This window comes from Nannobrachium achirus (genome assembly GCF_963921795.1).
Source record: "Nannobrachium achirus genome assembly, chromosome: 2".
In the NCBI taxonomy this organism is placed as follows: domain Eukaryota; kingdom Metazoa; phylum Chordata; class Actinopteri; order Myctophiformes; family Myctophidae; genus Nannobrachium; species Nannobrachium achirus.
In genome coordinates, this window is record NC_137811.1 from 65,005,659 (window position 1) to 65,024,158 (window position 18,500).

At 40.2% G+C, this 18,500-nt stretch overlaps 1 protein-coding gene across 1 annotated transcript in view; it reads right to left on the minus strand.

Annotated features, from left to right (window-relative positions):
* Nucleotides 1–18,500, minus strand: part of LOC308304954 (putative serine carboxypeptidase CPVL) — a 36,090-nt gene extending 17,590 nt beyond the window's left edge. Inside the window, exons 1-10 of the mRNA XM_080749578.1 lie at nucleotides 18,430–18,500; nucleotides 18,007–18,197; nucleotides 16,195–16,322; nucleotides 14,531–14,645; nucleotides 13,902–13,960; nucleotides 13,684–13,763; nucleotides 12,187–12,253; nucleotides 10,647–10,769; nucleotides 9,393–9,524; nucleotides 8,036–8,134 (exon numbers count right to left, since the gene is read on the minus strand). Of these exons, the coding sequence (XP_080605704.1) occupies nucleotides 8,036–8,134; nucleotides 9,393–9,524; nucleotides 10,647–10,769; nucleotides 12,187–12,253; nucleotides 13,684–13,763; nucleotides 13,902–13,960; nucleotides 14,531–14,645; nucleotides 16,195–16,322; nucleotides 18,007–18,196 (993 nt within the window). The 5' untranslated portion in view covers nucleotide 18,197; nucleotides 18,430–18,500. The remainder of the gene's footprint in view (nucleotides 1–8,035; nucleotides 8,135–9,392; nucleotides 9,525–10,646; nucleotides 10,770–12,186; nucleotides 12,254–13,683; nucleotides 13,764–13,901; nucleotides 13,961–14,530; nucleotides 14,646–16,194; nucleotides 16,323–18,006; nucleotides 18,198–18,429) is intronic.

Below are 18,500 nucleotides of genomic sequence, written 5' to 3' on the forward strand. Positions count from 1 at the left end.
TACGAGTACATTCCCTCCACGAGGCAGACGGCCCTGTGCCACTACTTTGAGGATGGCTACGACATTCACTGCTCCCTGGGGGGTGGGTGGCACCCTCTCAAATTTGAGAAGGCTCTGATCCGGCAAATCATTACAGGCTCTGAGACTGACCTCAAAAGAGGCAGGGCGACACTTCCTGGATTCAGTTCAGTCAACTGTGAGTGACACCTGAGATACTGTATGACATAAGCCCCACAGGCCCAACACCACACCACTCCACAACACACCGCCCACTTGTGCCAGGTTTTCCACTACAAGGACCTGGGTAGAGTGGTGTGAAAGCAGTACTAAATGTGGTACTAAAAAGTATCCAATCTAGAGAAGGTCTGAGCTAGGCCAAACAGGGCCAAACACTTTATAATGACTGATCACTCACTGACTTTTCATTTAGACCACCAGGATATAGTTGTAATACATGAAAATAGATTATATTGTGTTATAACCACTTTTATAATCTATTATAGTGTATTATAATTATTTACGCTCCTTCAGGTAGAACCAAGGCTCAGGGACAGCAACTTAACAAAGGGACGCCACAACAAGAGACAAACGAGTGTGCAGCCTCAAGAAAGGAGCTATTGTTTGGAACTATTGAAGATATGTTTTTGTTATTAATTACAATAAGATGATGACAACATCTGAAAGAATTGTGTTGAATTGAGTAAATCAGAATTGCGTTGTACATTCCAAATAATTCACCTCCATATAAGGAGAAACATAAGGGCATTTTGCCATAATTCTCCCAGAGATTATGTTTCGAGGAAAACGTTGAGATAATAGCCATTTTGGTTAGAACTGAAAATAACTTTGTACTTTAGTTTAAAATGATTTATTTTGTCCAAATAAATTCCAAATATTATCAAATTATCTCGCGGCGCCCCTGGACTGCCGTCACAACACCCCAAGGTGCCCGTCCGTCACCCACTTTGAAAACCCCTGGTCTATAAAGTTAGTTATAGTTCCACCGCTACGGTCTCTAATGTTTGTCAATGAAATGGGATGACAAATTCCTAGTCTTACAAATGGGTGAAGTACGTTACCACACATCTAATATTTGCAAGGTTCAAGGTATTTAAGTGTCTCACAAAGCAAGATAGCAAATAATGTCTGCACAATAAGGAAGTACAAATTTCCAGAAACTTTCTTATCCAAAGAGACTTACAAAGAGCTAATAGATGGAGTGATCCGCATGAACCTTGGACAACAAACAGGGGTCAATGGTTATATGAATTGCGTTCAAAGGAAACCCCAAACATGCTATCTAAATCATTGGTTCTCGAATTGAGATCCGCAGGGGGTAATTGGAAGAGTTCCCAGGGGATCCCCAGCAAAATGAGTTGTCTGCATTTTCTTCAAATTATTAGTGGCCAAGGCCACGAAGTGGCAAAAGGCCACTCATTGATATTGGACTTTCTCATTATTATTCTTCCGCCACTTTTTCTCTAGCGGCTAGACCGTGCAGTCGCTTTTTACGAAACTCGGCAGTATGGCAGAGGACTATGCCAAACGGCTAAAACGCGAAGCTCGCAACAATCGGCCAAAGGGTGGCGCTGTAGGAAGCCTTTGAAAAATGCCGACTTTGAACTGGTGTAGCTCATGCCCTGTTTCAGGTACAGCAATGAAACCTGTATACACTTATGCGTCTCCTCATGCCGAACAACTTTTACACTCTGACTTTTGACCTCTGACCTTTACCTCTCCCACAATTTTGAATTATATGAAAAACAGTCAAAATCTATCTCCTCCTGGGATTTTCGCGTAACGTGCGCAAAACTTTTTTTACATGAACTTTGGACCAATACGGTCTGAAAACTTAGGCGGATTTTCTTTAAAGCGAAACATTATTTTTTAATAATTCACTCAATGTTGCAGTTTTATGCAAATTATTCTTCTGCCTCTAAATCATACATGCAAAGTGACACGTTCATGGCATTTGGCAAATATGTAGAGGGTTAGTCCAAATATCACTGAGAGCAATCTTACTCCAATTGGCCAAAGGGGGGCGCTATACGAAGCGTTTGAAAACTCAAACTTTAAAGGGGCATAAGTCATGCCTCGTTTCGTTTGAAGACATGCAACTTGCTTACACGCGTGCCTTGACTCAAGCGGAAGACATCTTTGTCTTTGTTAAGTAAGCTCCGCCCTTAGATTTTCCGCCAATTTGAGCAGTTTGTAAAACACTTAAACCCGCTTTTATTCCGGAACTTTTGCGTCACGTGCACAGAACCTTTTTTTACATGAACTTTGGACCAATATCTAAAGATCTGTCAGATCGGATTTTTTAAACATTGAAACATGCTTTTTTAATAATTCAATCAACATTGCAAGTTTTATGCAAATTATTCTTCTGCCTCTAAAACATACATGCAAAGTAACATTTTCATGATGAACCACTGTAGAGGGTAAGTCCAAATATCACTGAAACCAAAAAGAATCATATTTGAACTGGGGACCCCCCACCCTGACGTGAGTAGGGTTTTCCCATGATCTGGGCCTTAGGCTAGATGCAGAATAGAGCTGGGACGTTCGCGAACGAATCAAATCTTTTGAACGGCTCTTTGAAGTGAACGTTGGGATCCGGTTCGCGCAGTAGAGAGCCGTTCATTTGGGGGGGAGACCCCCTCCCCCCAATTCAACATCTCCTTGCTACTCCACTGAGTACTGACTGAGTACAGTGAGTGAGTGAGAGAGAGAGAGAGAACAAGTGGAGGAGCAAGTTCATTGTTGCCTGCTTGTTTTTTTTAGGTGTTTTATGAATAACAAAAGTCAAGGTAGCTTAATTTACACACACATTTTATGAAAAGGGTAAATACTAAACTGTGATCTCAACTGTCAGAGGAATGTGGTGCCACCTTGTGGATTCATGTTTAAACAAATTCTTCTTAAAAATATATAAATATACAAGGAGACAAATGAGCCAGTCTTTTGAACGGCTCTTTTTAGTGAGCCAGATCGATGGTACTGTCTCACTTCAAATAGCCATAAATCCCACCTCTAATGCAGAATGGTTAGGCACAGGTGTGTGTGTGTGTGTGTGTGTGTGTGTGTGTGTGTGTGTGTGTGTGTGTGTGTGTGTGTGTGTGTGTGTGTGTGTGTGTGCGCGCGCGTGCGTGCGTGCGTGCGTGCGTGCGTGCGTGTGTGCGTGCGTGCGTTATTCTTCTGCCTCTAAAACATACATTCAAAGTCACATTTAAATCACACTTTGCAATAATGTAGGTTAGTGCACTGTGCACTTGTGCACTTGTAACCCACGGTTCAGCGGGAATTAGTCATTTTATTTTATTTTTCAAATGGAATATATTCTTATTTTTCACATGCAATGTTTTGACCACGGTCCCTGAGTCACAGCTGCCGAGCATTCGTAATCACCACACCCTGTATAAAGCCAGTCTTTTTTCAGTTTGTTCAGTAACCTCATTGGAGCTGCTGCAGGTTTGTACACATTTCATTTCAGGACTATTCCAATTTCTAACAGCATTACTCCATTTATATATAACCCACACTATATTGCTTTTAGATCCACCTGACCAACTCTGATATTGACACTGAGGCTGCGTGACTAAGATAATTGGTAAGTGAACATGTGGCTCGGAAATGTTTGTTTCTGGTTTTGGGATTGGAATGTAAAAAGATTCATTTCGGGAATGTAATTATTGCTTGTAGATAAGCAGATTTGTCGACTTTATTTTGTTTTAAGCTTGTAGATCGGCTGATTAGTTGATTTTTTTAGTTTTTTTGCCTGTGAACTGAATCTTAATTGTTTGGTTTTCAGAAAAAACTACATTTCCCAGAATGCAGCAGCTAAGATGGTTGCTTGTTGGGCGTCGGCCGATTGAATCCATCTGAACAATTTGAACAAAACACTGCTGAGTTGAGGAGTGTGTGCTGCTCTGTTAACCGGTAAGACTGTTTGCTTGTATTTTCTATGGTCTCTTTTACCGTTTTACTGTGTTATTTTGGTTATATGGTTTACAGTGAGAATGTGTTTTATATTGTCAGGAGTGTGCAGTTGTGGATTATTGCCTGTGTCCACTATTGTTTGGGGTGTGGCCTCATCTCTTTCTTCAATGTAAGCATTTAACTAAAGAGATGTGAGTATTATTTTGACTGTTAGGTCGCAGTTACTATCGAAACCTCCACCGGCTGTCACTCTGTCCGTGTGACATCATACTTTTGCCCTATTCATATCTCCGTTACCATTGCCCCTATCCATGCCAAACTTTGCACACACTCCTTGGCTGCCTGATTTCTCACATGGCCCTCCAGCGCCACCATGAGGCCGATTCTTGCAAAACATTTGTTAACACTGCTCCTACAGATTTTGGCCTAAAATCACGCAAATTGGATGGCAAATCACAACCTCCAAATCAGCAGATCTGTTGACTTTATTTTGTTTTAACCCTGTAGATCGGCTGATTAGTTGATTTTTCTTATTTTTTTATCCAGGCCCTGTTTTTTGCATGTGAACTGAATCTAACTGATGGCTTTGTTTTGTTTTCAGAAAAACTAATTTCCCAGAATGCAGCAGCTAAGATGGCTGCTTGTTGCAATCAGTTTGATTTGTCAGCACCTGGCCGCAACACAGCTTCTCCGAGTCAGGCAATCCAAATGTTTTTGCTCTTAACCACCAAGCTCTTCTTCACTGTGTAGCTGGCTCTCGAAGGGACTCTTCCATCGAGCAGTAAGCAAAACTCCACTATGTTCTCCTCTGTCGCACATTTGCTCTGTATTTTGCCACATTGCTAATGGTGGTTCTATCTGTTCCCATTGTAGGCAAATTAGGAGCTGCATCTGAGTCTTGGAAGAGAAATGGCATGTGTTAATGGAAGCAACGGCATACTGTGAAACATGTTTCGAATGTAACCCCTGTTTGTTAAGTTCTGTAAAGAAGCATATTTTGAGTTAAAAGCCCCGGTTTTGGGAAGAACTTTATTTCATGTTTTAGGGGAACGCCCCATTGAATAAAACAACGCTTATTGCGTTTTCACCTTGAGAACTGTTTCCGTGTGCTGGTTTGGGTTCAGACTTCACAATACTTAATGTTTAAAAACTTTATTTGAAGACGTTTACTACTTGAATTATTTGAAAACATTGTGATTTAAAAGACATGCCTGAAAATGGCTAGGTTAACCCTCTGTTTTGAAGGTTTACACCAATAACTATGCCGATTAGTGTAAAATCGGCAGAGTCCCTGTCATTTATAGCGCCACCAGAAGGCCGAAAACGCATTCTTCGATATTACTCCTTCAGATTTTATCCGATAATCACACAAATGGGCACACAGTATCTCTACAGTGATGTAATCATGACTGAGTTGTCCAATATCATATTCTATCTAATTGGCTAAAATTGAATTCCAAGGTTTGCAGGATTGCTCCTTTTTGAACAAAATGTCTCAAACGCAGTGTGAGATTTTGCACGCACATTCCCACTAGGCCAAGGAACAGATGCCACCCTTCTCACATTGGCCTGTTATAGCGCCACCAGCGGGTCAATTTTTGCAAAACCCATTTTTGGAACAAAATGCCTCAAATCCCGCATGCAGCGTCCGATTGCCGTGAAAGGCCAAAGAACATGTGGTACCCTTTTGACTTTGGCCTATTATAGTCACCACTAGGCCAAAAAAAAAAACACCTGACCTGCCGGAGACCTGTTCGGAAGAACACTGCTTCCAGTTTTTCTTTGATGTCTTCTTTGCTTTCCCTTGATGCTTTTTTGCTTTCCTACTTCTTCTACCTTGGCCACTTTATCGCTGCTTGCAGCTATATTTATTAATTATTATTAGACAAAAATCTTATCTCCGTCCCTGGAAAATATCAGCTGAAATGTATTGGCAGAATCCGCTGGCAACCATACTTTGGTGTGACTGTAACCTTACAAGTAAAATTCTGAATTCAACATTTACTTGAGTAAATGTAAAAAGGTTTTGGCATCAAAATGTACGTAAAGTGCCAAAAGTAAAAGTACTTATTATGCAGAATTGTACCATTTCAAGTTTTCATATGTAGGCAGGCATACAGTATAACGATCTTTTGAAAATAGCTCACAGTGTGTTGCACCGTGACGATTGTGAGCTTGTAGATAGGCTATTTTCAAATGGCCAAAATATAGTGCTGAAGTCAATGTATGTAATAGTAATAGTAAATAATAGTAAATCTACAAAGTAACTTGTAACTAAAGTTAACTAAAGTGGAGTAAAAGTACAATATTTGCATCTGAGATGTAGTGGAGTAGAAGTAAAGTAAAAGTACTAGTAAGACACCTCAGGGCGACATGCAACCACCAGTCTCTGGAAAAGCTTTTATTTAGCTGCAATTAGACAGCTGGCTGAGATCTAAGCTTTGGGCTACTGCATATTGAACTGAAGTGAACAGTTTTTTATTATGACCGATCTGATCTACATTACCTATAGGTTTTAATGGGACTCTCCTTTAGAGCTATATTTTTTATTTTAATGACTCATAATTATCAAGCACACTAGTCACTTTTTTTCTGATGCACTTTTTTTAAATCTATTATCTATCTATCTATCTATCTATCTATCTATTGTATCTATCCTTTAAACTGCATTGATGGGCCTGCACAATTTTCACCCATGTTGTGACAATAAAGTTTGATTCTGATACTAAAGGGCGAGGTCACGCCAATTCTTGGCCATCTGGCCAGCGATGTGGAGACCCCTGCATGATATATTATGTCAAATTTTGCCCATATATGGGCATTACCAAATATGGGTATTCCCAGATATGGTGCATCTTGGGAATGGGCTTATTGTATCTAAATACATACATACTTGCACGCATGCCCCAACCACTGAAAGCAATGTAATTAAAATCACTAAAATGATAGAAAGAAGTAAATGAAAACATTTTAACACTCATCTTTTCTTTTCTCAAATTACAATCTAAAATATGAACCCTTGTCATGATTATTGTGACCAAAGAAATCGCGATTTACGATATTATCGCCATAATCTAAATATCCCCAACATCCATTATCCCGGGGCGGAACGTTTGCCAAAATAGCAGATCTACAAGCTCACAACGTGTGTCGCAACGCAACGCGTTGTGAGCTTGTAGATCGGCTATTTTTTGGCAAAGAGACTATCAAGTACGTATATTATAAGTACGTTTTACCAATAGAGGGTTTAAATGGTACCGGATATGCATCTCTGCAAATAAAAGGCGAGTTGATTCCAGTGCATGACGGAGGACGATTTCACGATAAATTAAATCAGTTTTTTATCACAATAAACGATAATACCGCTTATCGTCCCATCCCTAGTGCCTAGTTACAGGTGTTTTAAAAGTAGAACATTTAAGTAAGTATAGAGAAAGAAGACAATACAAGGATCAATGTCAAAGGGTATTGTTGCCGCAGTGGTTAAAGCCCCAAAAAATCCCAAGACTGAAATCCATTTTCAGACCATGTCCCAATATGTGATTTTTAAAACATGGCATGCGCAGCGCACACCAATATTTGGCATCCATGGAGGGCTAGCTGGCAGAGAGCTTACCAGGGTTCCCACGGTCTTGAAATTCCTGGAAATATTTTGAAATTAGAAAAATATTTTTCCAGTACTGGAAATGTTTTGGAATTTATCAAGGGTCCTGGAAGGTCCTGGAAAAAATAGCTATGCATTGTCTTTGGTTATTGATTAAACATTGGCCAAATTGTCAAATATTAGAGGCAAAAATTTAGAAAATACCAGATCTACATGCTCACAGTCTCTCTTATGATTTGATCATAAGAGAGACCATGTCAAGATGGTTCTGATCAATACATTTGTAACAGTGGCTGCTTTGCACCTTACATGATCAACATCATGACTTCATGATACAACAACTAAGTCAGCAGGAGATATCGAACATCAGTTACAATTAGGTGCACTAACACTAAACTACATAAGACTCAACATGTCAACAGTGTCCAAAAGTGTATTAGTTATTGCATGGTTGAGGCATGAGCTGGGTAAAATGTCTGTCAGTGAGTGTACCTGACACGCCATATAGTTGAAATAGTTGGTGCAGCCCGTGGCATTCTGGAAGAACGAGGGGTAGGGGTCCACATCACCATTCAGCAACCTGTCGAACACCTGAAGGTCATAATATAACAGCCTTGTTAACTACTTAAAGGAGTAATACAGACCAAAATAGGACCCCCCCTGAATGAGAATGTTTCCACAGACGTTCTTACCTGGTTCAGTTGATATAGCTCATTTCTGCCCCTGTTCTGAGATCTGTAGATTAGTCCCCACTCTAAAACGGGCGTATCGTCTCTATCCAAAAGCACACATTTCGGCCGCTTCCAAAAAAAAATCTTACAGACACCACACACAGTGTTTAAAAAAAAAAACCTTTTTGAAGCGGCCAAAACGGGAGCTTTTGGATAGAGACTATACGCCCGTTTTAGCAGTGGGGACTAATCTACAGATCTCAGAACAGGGGCAGAAATGAGACATATCAATCGAACCAGGTAAGAACGTCTGTGGAAATATTCTCATTCGGGGGGGTCCTATTTTGGTCTGTATTACTCCTTTAACCAATATACTGTGTAGCCCACTTAGTCGTCCGATGAAGCTTTTAAATCGGCTATTTTTAAAGATACTTGAAATGTTGCCTATAATAACATGCCCAAAATAGAGACAGTTAGAGTACAGTTAAACACCCTGCCTAAAAGGAACTTCTCAAATAAGACCTCTTTTTTTAAGGTTGGAAGTGGTTAACATTTTATTTAAGAACAAAGATAGATTTTTTTTGTACAACCAATTGAAAAATGTGATTACAAAAATATAAAATTATGTCTTCATAATTTATTCTGCGGATGAGAGAAATTTGTTTAACTTTTGATCAATCAGACCAGTCAATAGAACAAAAACAATATATATATATATATATATATATATATATATATATATTCTTTATGACAAAGAACTAATTTATTTCTGGCCTTTCTCTGCCTTTTATTGATAGTCAAGTAGAGATGGACAGGAAACAGGGAGAGAGAAAGATGTAATGGGAGAGACAAGCAACAAGACCGTCAGGCTACATTACCCCCCGGCTCCACCGAGCGCGTCGAGCGTCGCGTCAACGTCAACGCAGGGAACGCTCCCGTTTTAATCAATGAAGGGTGCTCCACTGCCGACGTCAACGTCCGCGTCGGACGCTCAAATTCGCCCCGGTTCATTTTTTGACGGCGTCCGACGCCGGCACGACGCCGTCATTTTGGTGGAGCCCTAGCCTTAGAGTCTAAGTGGCCGGATCGCGCCAGCGGTCCGGGCGGGCCATGAGCACAACATTATGTGCGCAAAACAATCTTCAAATAAAACGACGGGCCTCGTCTCTCTCTCCTACCTCAAACGCCTCCACCCATTTCTGCTGCTGAATGAGTTGAACACCAGCGTCGGTCTGCTGGACCACATACTGCCTCTGCAGCTCATCGATCATCCCTGTCTGGTACAGGAAGTCAGCGTACCCGCCCAGCATCTGAAACACACCCAAACAGAGCCAGACAGACCGTCAGAGACACTAAGCTAGTTGTCGTCCTTCATCAAACTCCCAAACATTTATGATTGACAGCAGTGTACTGTAGCAAAGAAAGCGCTCACATAAAAAAACTCAAAAGTGAATCACACGTCGACGAGGGCAGGTCGGGTTGGGTGTTAATGGAATTTTCACATAATGTTGGATCGTTACGGTACGTAAATGTTGCGAAACTTGGACAATCATTTCTGTTTCAAGGTAGCCCAACAAACACATTCAACACCTTCACAAATTAAATCATTTTATACAACGGTTCCCAGTGTTTATGCTCTGTCTGAAAGGTCTTTGCCAGCTAGCTCTCCGTGGATGCCAGAGGAGTTGGTACAGTATAGCAACGGATTACATTTACCAACTAGAAATACTGTTCCTACTAAACAGCGTGGGCTCGCATGTAACACCATGTATGGGCATAAAGATCTACCCTTTGGCTGCACCTCATTGGCTAAGGGCCCTGCCTTTGTACTGTCGAGGAGAACTTGACTGATAGATAAATAATGAAGATAACATTACGTGTACAATTAGCAGCACGGCTAAAACACAACTTTGACAAATCCGAGACACACCAACGTAGGGCTGTCACGATTATGACATTTTACATGACGATTAATTGTCACTCAAATAATTGCGATTAACGATTCAATTGTGTTTTTTGTCGTTGACAATTGCATTTCTGTTTGGCTTTTAGGCTTTGAAGTTGCACATGGCAGATATGACACATAACCTAAATATACAAAGAAATGACTGACATATTTGACAACTTTATGCTTAAAAAAGAACACTGATAGTGGAAACAGCAGATCTACAAGCTCACAACGCGTCGCGATGTGACGCGTTGTGAGCTTGTAGATCTGCTGTTTCCAGTATTTTTGATTTTTTTTTAAAAACATGAACATTTTTCAACATGGAAACAATTATGACGATTATGAGAAATAATCGCGATTATGTCAAATAATCACGATTAGACGATTATGTAATAATTGTGACAGCCCTACACCAACGTGCCCAATCAGATCGCTTGTTTGAAAACTACCAGCTGTATGAGAAGCTACACGTTCAGAAACATACCAGTTCTGGGTCACAGAGTCCATCCCCAATGGCCATTCCTTTGAGGTTGATTTTAACCTTGGCATTTGAGTTGCTTTTATGAATGTAGTAGCTGATAGCAGGAACATACTTCCCTGCATAGGACTGCAAGGAGACAGAGAAAGAGAAAAACGAATTTCAAATCGCTGGAACATCTTTGTGGATTTGACCTTGAACAAAACATGACATTTGGTTGCTTGTAAAAATGTATAACGTAGGTTTGCCATTGTGCCATTGCACTTGAGTCACTCTGAATAAACGCATCAGCTGAATGCCGGGAATACAAACAGATGAGCGTTTTAATTAGGCCATTCGTTTAGATACCAGTAGTGGTATTTCAAGATGCTGGATTGACTACCTAGCTAAACAACTGTCAAAGTGTTTCGTCTTGCTGGCTCTTTGGCATCTGCAATTATATAATGTTAATCATGGTCTCTGGCCGTGTGCATGAGACCTGCATAATAATCCCCTTTTGACAACAAGATAAGATGTAACTTTATTGATCCCAGAGGGGAAATTAGGTTGTTACAGCGGCCAGCGCTCAGATACAGATAAAAGATAAAGCTACAAATGGATAGTAATAGACCGTTTGTCAGCCTTCTGATTGGTCCCTGAGACTCCCTGACTGGCCAACCAGAAAAAAACATTCACTTTTTGCTATCGGGGGTGGAGTTTGTGCAGTGGAGAATGTTAAATGTGGCTTTCAAAACTGTCCGCAGTGAGCGACACGGCGATCGCCCGGTACGGCCGCGATCTCGGCCATGATCTCGCTCATCATAATGAATAAGCTTCAACAAACTAGTTCACATGGACCATATCAATGGTCTAAGAGTCACGATTGGGTACATATATTTTAAATGGGCAGAATTACGAAAAGCCAGCCTATTATGTGAGGTTAGGATTATAGTTCTGTCCTCTTCCTACCCAGGATGCAATGCGCGGTCTATTCTCTTTCTGATCCAGAGGATTAAACTAATTAAAACATTTATTTTCGGGGGGAAAACTACTGTTTTGCTATGTAATTACTGTACCTTTTTCTTCCCTTTTTATTAATATCACGTAGATGTGTTTTTTGTGGTACTTTATATAGCTGTAATGAGGCTATGAAGGGAAAAATAATCCCATCCACTACCACTATAAAAGAATCTGCAAAGAGGATTCTGTCCCACTGGGATTAAACAAATTAAAACATATATTTTCGGGTAAACCCCCTGTTTTGCAATGTAACTACTGTACCTTTGTCTTCCCTTTTTATTAATATCACCTAGATGTTTTTCCTTTGGTACTTTATATAGCTGTAATGAGGCTATGAAGGAGAAAAAAAATCCCATTCACTGCCACTATAAAAACAATCTGCCCAGGGTCAAATGTCCTATCATAGTAACAGGGCAGAATGGGGCGGGATTTGCAAAAGGGCTTATTAAGACTGATGATAACAAGCCTTTCATACATTCCTTACTTGTTTGAATCTACGTCAGTGTTATAAATGAATAATAACCGTGCTAAAAGAAGCAACACATACCTCTCCAGTGGCATAGAAGTCGTTGGCCTGATACTCTGGGAAAATCTGGAAGAACTGAGTCAATGCACTGGAAGAGAGATGGAGGTGGGGGAGAGAGAGAGAGGAGCAAAGGAGAGAGAGGCGTTATTAGAGATTAATATTTAGACCATTTGAAATAATCTGAAAACACATATGTTACAGGCAATTCGTCTGGTTTTAACATGGTTACGTTTTTGTCTTTTAAATGTTAGTTATTTTTCAAGCATAGTGTTATTATTGTAAGCATGCATCCTACTGTATGTCTTATTTTACTGCATCTCAACACTGCAGGAGTCTCCATAAGAGTGCCAGTCTGTGTGTCTGGAGCATGCAGAGCATGTGCAAAACACATGCATTTTATACTTATAAATGAAAGATTTCACTTAAATTTTATAATGGAAATCAGGGGCTCTCATCTGGCTGGAACCTTGCCCACATTTTAGTCTAGTGTGTACAAAATGAGCCATGTTAAAAAGTTGTCAAAATGTCCCTTATACCATTCATATGCAAATTAGTGCCGCCAATATCGAAACATCTATTTTCACTCTTAAATCAGCCAATATTGCACCTAACTGAACAAATAAGGTGTCTAGACCTATGTTTTGAGGGTCATGGATCACAATAGAAACTATTCTTAAAGTGATCACATGTACCTGTGGCATGCTGGTGTGCAAATGAGTGCTGCCTTTACAATATAATCACATTTTTGCCAAGCCAACTGTTTTCTATCTTTCTCCACCGATGTGTTCACATAGGTGTCCAACACCTCTCAATTAAATCCATTCCATCCCAATGCTGTCATTCCATAAATTCATCAACTACCATGGCGCAGCCAGCCCTATAGTGTGTGCCAGCGGCTACGTCATTGTAGTCCTTAGCGGCCATTTCTTGGGTCAAAACACAGGTGTTTCAATTGTTTGATTGGATAGAAGTTAGAACTAATGCTATAGTCTAATCAGAACACCTGTGTTTAAGGCTGTGTTTACCCAAGAAATGGCCGCTCTTAGAACTACATTTGGCACACCCTATACCAACCAAGTTTTCCAGAGCAGAAAGCGTCAGCACTGGGCAATGCAGACAGCTGCCCGCCCAGTTAAGCCCTTTGACCGCTGCTGAAAGACGGACTGAGTTCGGTTCGAAGTAATTAAGAGGTGTTAGAAGACACCTTTAAGAACACATTGGAGAAGAAAGCTATTATTACAGTTTGCTTAATAATAATAATAATTGGCACATTTTGTCCAACCTAGAAACACAAGACTCCCATGTGGATCCCAAAATCGACACGATTAGATTTGTATGCAGTTCCTTATTTGTCCGCCATACTTGCCATGTAAACATCTGTACACAGTATAGCACAATTATTATGGCCACCACCACTGTTATAATAACTATCACTGCTAGTGGTATTACTATAATTAATGAAAACTGCTATAACTACTACTTGCACTACTAGTGGTACTAGTACAGTAGTCATGTTACCTATACAGGTCTCTGCCAACATCTTCCTGGTTCTGAGCAAAGCCCCGGTCATCGTCTGTGAAACTGAAGCCTGTTCCAACCTGCCACAAGCACAGATATACACTGGACATAAATATCATAAAGTAAATACAACACCATGCATTGTTGTTCTGTGTGTATACAAGAAACCATTTAATCAGTCTACCCCCCCCATGATCAATGATCAAACAAATACCTACAGGATTGTCGATATACAGCACTGAATATCTGGACGCCCAAGAGTAATCCCTCGAACCGACTGCAAAAGAGAGCAAAGATTGGGTGTTGTTAAGACAGTTGGCGTAGAGGGTTGTGTTTATATGAAGGAAGTGTTTACAAATGGATCACTCTTTGTTCACACGGCAGGCAAATACGATTAGATATTAAAATACAATCTTTAGGACTGACTGGCCACAGTTCACACTGTTATTTGCAAGTGATCAGATTGGATTTGTCCATTCACACCTAATTTGCGTTGGCTGCTGTGGTAATGACATTGGCGTGCACGAGTGATGCTTAACCCATTATCTCCTTATTCTAATATTTTTTCGTAAATGAATGCCCTACTCATCATACTACAGCATCACACAAAAGCATCAAATCTGCTACTTTTGCTATTTATGAATTTGAATCCTGAAAAGTTACAGTTTTGGACATTTCCACCAGAGGTTTTTCTGAAAACTTAGGGAGGATTTAGAAGGCTTTTTTTCTGTTTTCGCTGTTCAGACTTGACCAAAAGAAATAACAATTTGATTCCAATCTGGAAAAGCCAAAACTGTGATGTGGGCTGCCAGTCTGAACATAGTCTCTGATAGGCACACTCTTGTACCAGTCATGTTCTTGTACACCACATAAGGTCCATGCTCCACAAAGAGTCCAAACATGGAGGTTCCTCCAGGTCCTCCCTGGAGCCACAGCAACACTGGAGCCGTGTCTGGTCTCACCTGCAGAACAACAATACATTTAAATTAAATAGGCAATTTATGTAATGCTGGACTTTTTATGCCAGTAAAACATCTGGATCTTGAACTAAAGGAATGATTAGAGCACCATCTTGTGGCGACTTTGGTGTCTTAAAAAAGGTGATTGTGGGCTCGCCTGCAAGCACACTTTAGATATTGTCATTATTTCAATACTAGGCAGTCAGTCAGTCATATCAAGTTCTCCTCAAAACTTCGGTTCCTTTCTACTCCTACATACTCAGGCAGAAAATGAAAATAAAAACATCAGTCACTGCAGTTACCCATAGTCAGTGCACACAAATCATGAAAAGCTGTGATTAGTTATGTTTGCCTAAGTGTTTGTGTGTGTTAGGATGTACCTACAGACAGTACAAATGTTTAAAAAATAAATGTGTTCATGTTCATCTGTAACAGTTTCATAAATGGCATGTTTTAAAAAAAGTAGATCCATTTAAAAATGGAATGTAATTGCAGGTCCTCTCAGCCAATCAGGACACAGGAAGATCCATCAATGATTTTGTATTGTGGCAACGCTTAAACAGACAGACAAGACGGGCTAATAATAGTTGCCACCAGTTAGTGTAAATGACAACATATTTGCAACATTTAGGGTTCAGTGCAGTGAATGAGTCACATGCCAATCCCTACTATGTACCCTCTCCTTCCCGTTTCTCTTCACTGACCAATCAAATTATTAGCAGAAAGTTATTTTTGAGAAGCCATTTTGCAGACTTGCATAGCCAGACAATATCACAATGCGTGGTAGCAATGGCAGATAAAGTCTAGCTAGGCTAGCCATTTTGAGCACACTGATAAGATACTACATAATAGAGCACATTTATTCTCAACAATTTCCAAGTACTATGCCTATGAAATCAGTGATTGATAAACTCTATATTACATACTATATATTATACTATAATAAAGAAAGGGAAACCTTAGTAATTCCTCAGATAAGTGGGGTCGCTCCAGGAGAAAAGATTATGATTATACAATAGAGGGAAGACATGCAGACCTCTTAAGGATAAGACACAGACAAAGTATAAAGGGCTCCAAAAAGTAGGTTACATAAATACGGCATGAGGGTAATAAACAGTCAGACTAGGCTAACGTGGGTCAAAATAACAATTCTCCTACATTCTCTAATTGTGTAGACTTCTTGTAAATTACGTAATGCAGATTTTTACAATAACTCTTGAGAGTATAAAATGTTTAATTTGCATCTGGGTTAAAGATCTAATAAGGGTTAATTTGGTTACCAACTCTCCATCATTTAGCAAGGGACCACCTGGAACCTCCTCAAGGAACCACTGGTGGTCCCCGGACCACTGGTTGAAAACCACCTAAATAAAACATCATCCTCATAGCTTGCATTCTTTTGCTCCGACTGGGTAGGGTATGAAAACACACACATACTGTATGGGGCAATTCATTATCACATATTTACCGATACTACTAGATAGTGAGGTCTGTGTACTAATGTTGACTCCCCCAACCCACTGAATTCCAATAAAATATTCCAGCAGATTACCTGTGCAGGGAAAAACCAGAAGTACATGTTGCTGTTGTACTTCTTGTTGACGGTGAGGTACCCAGCATAGCTCTTGACATTGACATGAGGGTCACCAGGCAGAGGTCCCACCAGACTCAATCTCCTGGCTATGAACAATAACATGTCAGTCCATTAAAGGTGTATTCAGTGATAATGAAAGTGGCCGGGGTCATCTTGTCCCTTACTGGCCTTACAGCATGGAAATGTTTATTTTTTTATAGATTTTTTACATTATAATGTTCTCATTTTGATCATTAGACCCAATCACTGAATATCGGTAGGCCTACGTCTCCAGCTTCATTGTATGATACTGATTTACTACGAGACTGTGGCATTTTAGGAGTTCAGTAGTTTACAATCTAGGCATTTAGCAGACGTTCTTAATTCAGAGCGATTGTGGTTCTCAAAATTTTTATTTTGACCATCATAACTAAACATCACAACATAACTACGGCCATACTCTACTCTGATTGGTCGAGGACTGGCTGGCCACCTCTGAAAACCGAATCTAGCTATGCTCGCAACACGGGCCATGGTGGAAGTCCTTATATGGTCAGCACACATTCTAGTGAGGAGAATGAATGGAAAATGTACCAATTATATTTTTATTTCAATTGGAATACAATCACTGGATATACCTTTAAACAAAGTGAGGACTCAAAAAAGCAGAAGCAAAAAGTAGGCTGATCACACCATGTCTCATCAGGTGATCATGCCTCACCTGCACTCGAGACTGTACTGTTTGTTTACGTTAGCATGCCTGATATATGCCGTCTTTATGGAGGTGATGTTCACAGTGCTGTCACTTAATTAGTAACCGGTAGAGTCGCCGGAAAACACACTCTCAGAGATTTTTATTCTTGTATTTGTTTTACTGAGAATAAGGTTAGAAATAACTTTAGGATTACGCATATCTTTCTGAGGAATAGGGTTAGGTTGACCGATGATGTACTATAGGTGAGGCTCGACCATAGTAGTGCATGGAAAATAACAAATAAGCCTTGCCCTACCCAAGTTTCCTTTTAGTTGACATTGTATCAGTGAACTGTACTGTCATGAAACTGTACCTTTTCCTATCCAAAACTTCTAATAAATACCAAACAATCAATCAAAAGGCATAAACTATCAGCCCAGGCGAGTTTCTTTCCGGCGACTCTTCTGGTATTCATTGACGTTCACATGACTGATATATGCGGTCTTTATGGAGGTGATGTTAACGGAGCTGTCACTTTAGTTCATTTGATAAGTAGACCTTGTAACAGTGAACTGTACCGTCATGAAACTGTACCTTTTCCTATGCAAACTTCTAATAAAGTCTTCAATCAATCAATAACAGTCTGATAATTTACTTAATACTTCCTAATCATTTTCTGGTGATATAGCCTACTTGATTGCCATTTCCTATTGTACCCTTTATGTGCATCTTTTGTATTGTACATTCTTTCTCATATACAGTATATTGTGTAACGTTGAACTCTGTCTCTCTCTCTCATATACAGTATTATATAATATTGCTGAACTATCAGCCCTACAAAGCCAAAGTTCAGTAACTAGGTTGTTGGGCACACTAACTTATTTGTGTATCCCAAAGGTCAAATTAGCCTTTGTGATTTTGGGGGGTACACAATTACCTCAAGAACAGATATACAATCAGTGTAATATCACTTTAGAATAATGCTGATATCTCATTTGGCTGACCAGTTGGAACGCCTTTAAACCAATTTGTCAGTGAGTCAAGTCTTTAATGTTCTTAGTAAGGACGTTTACTGCACTGTAGGGCAGTGCTGTTACCTTCATCTATGTTGCCTTTCTCCAGGTAAGGGGTGAGAAAGAGGGGTGAACCAGGGTCACCCCCGGCTCCAGGGGAGCCGCTGCTCACACGGCGTGACTTTCTGCAGAAAAAACTCGAGCAGCCTCTTGTCTGCGCCAGCTCCAGACACGCCGACAGCACGAGAAGGACACTCAGCGTCTCCCGTAACATTCTGTTCAAAAGACAAAACCACAAAACGGGAAGAAAGAGTCTCATGTGGTTCTCTGGCAAGTAGCTACAGGCCCGTGGATGCATCATGATCCATGCTCTCTATACATTGTATATCAAGTTGCAAAGATAACCAAGCTCTCCTCATGTCACACCACACCAGGTGTGTATAGACTGCATTTGGAACAATATTGAATGGTTTTAATAGTGAGCTATAAAACTCAACTTATCTTTACCTTGTAATGTTTAGCCGTCTCCAGGAACCCCCCTGGAGTCTTTCAGATTGTTTCTGTTCAGCTGAGCAGCA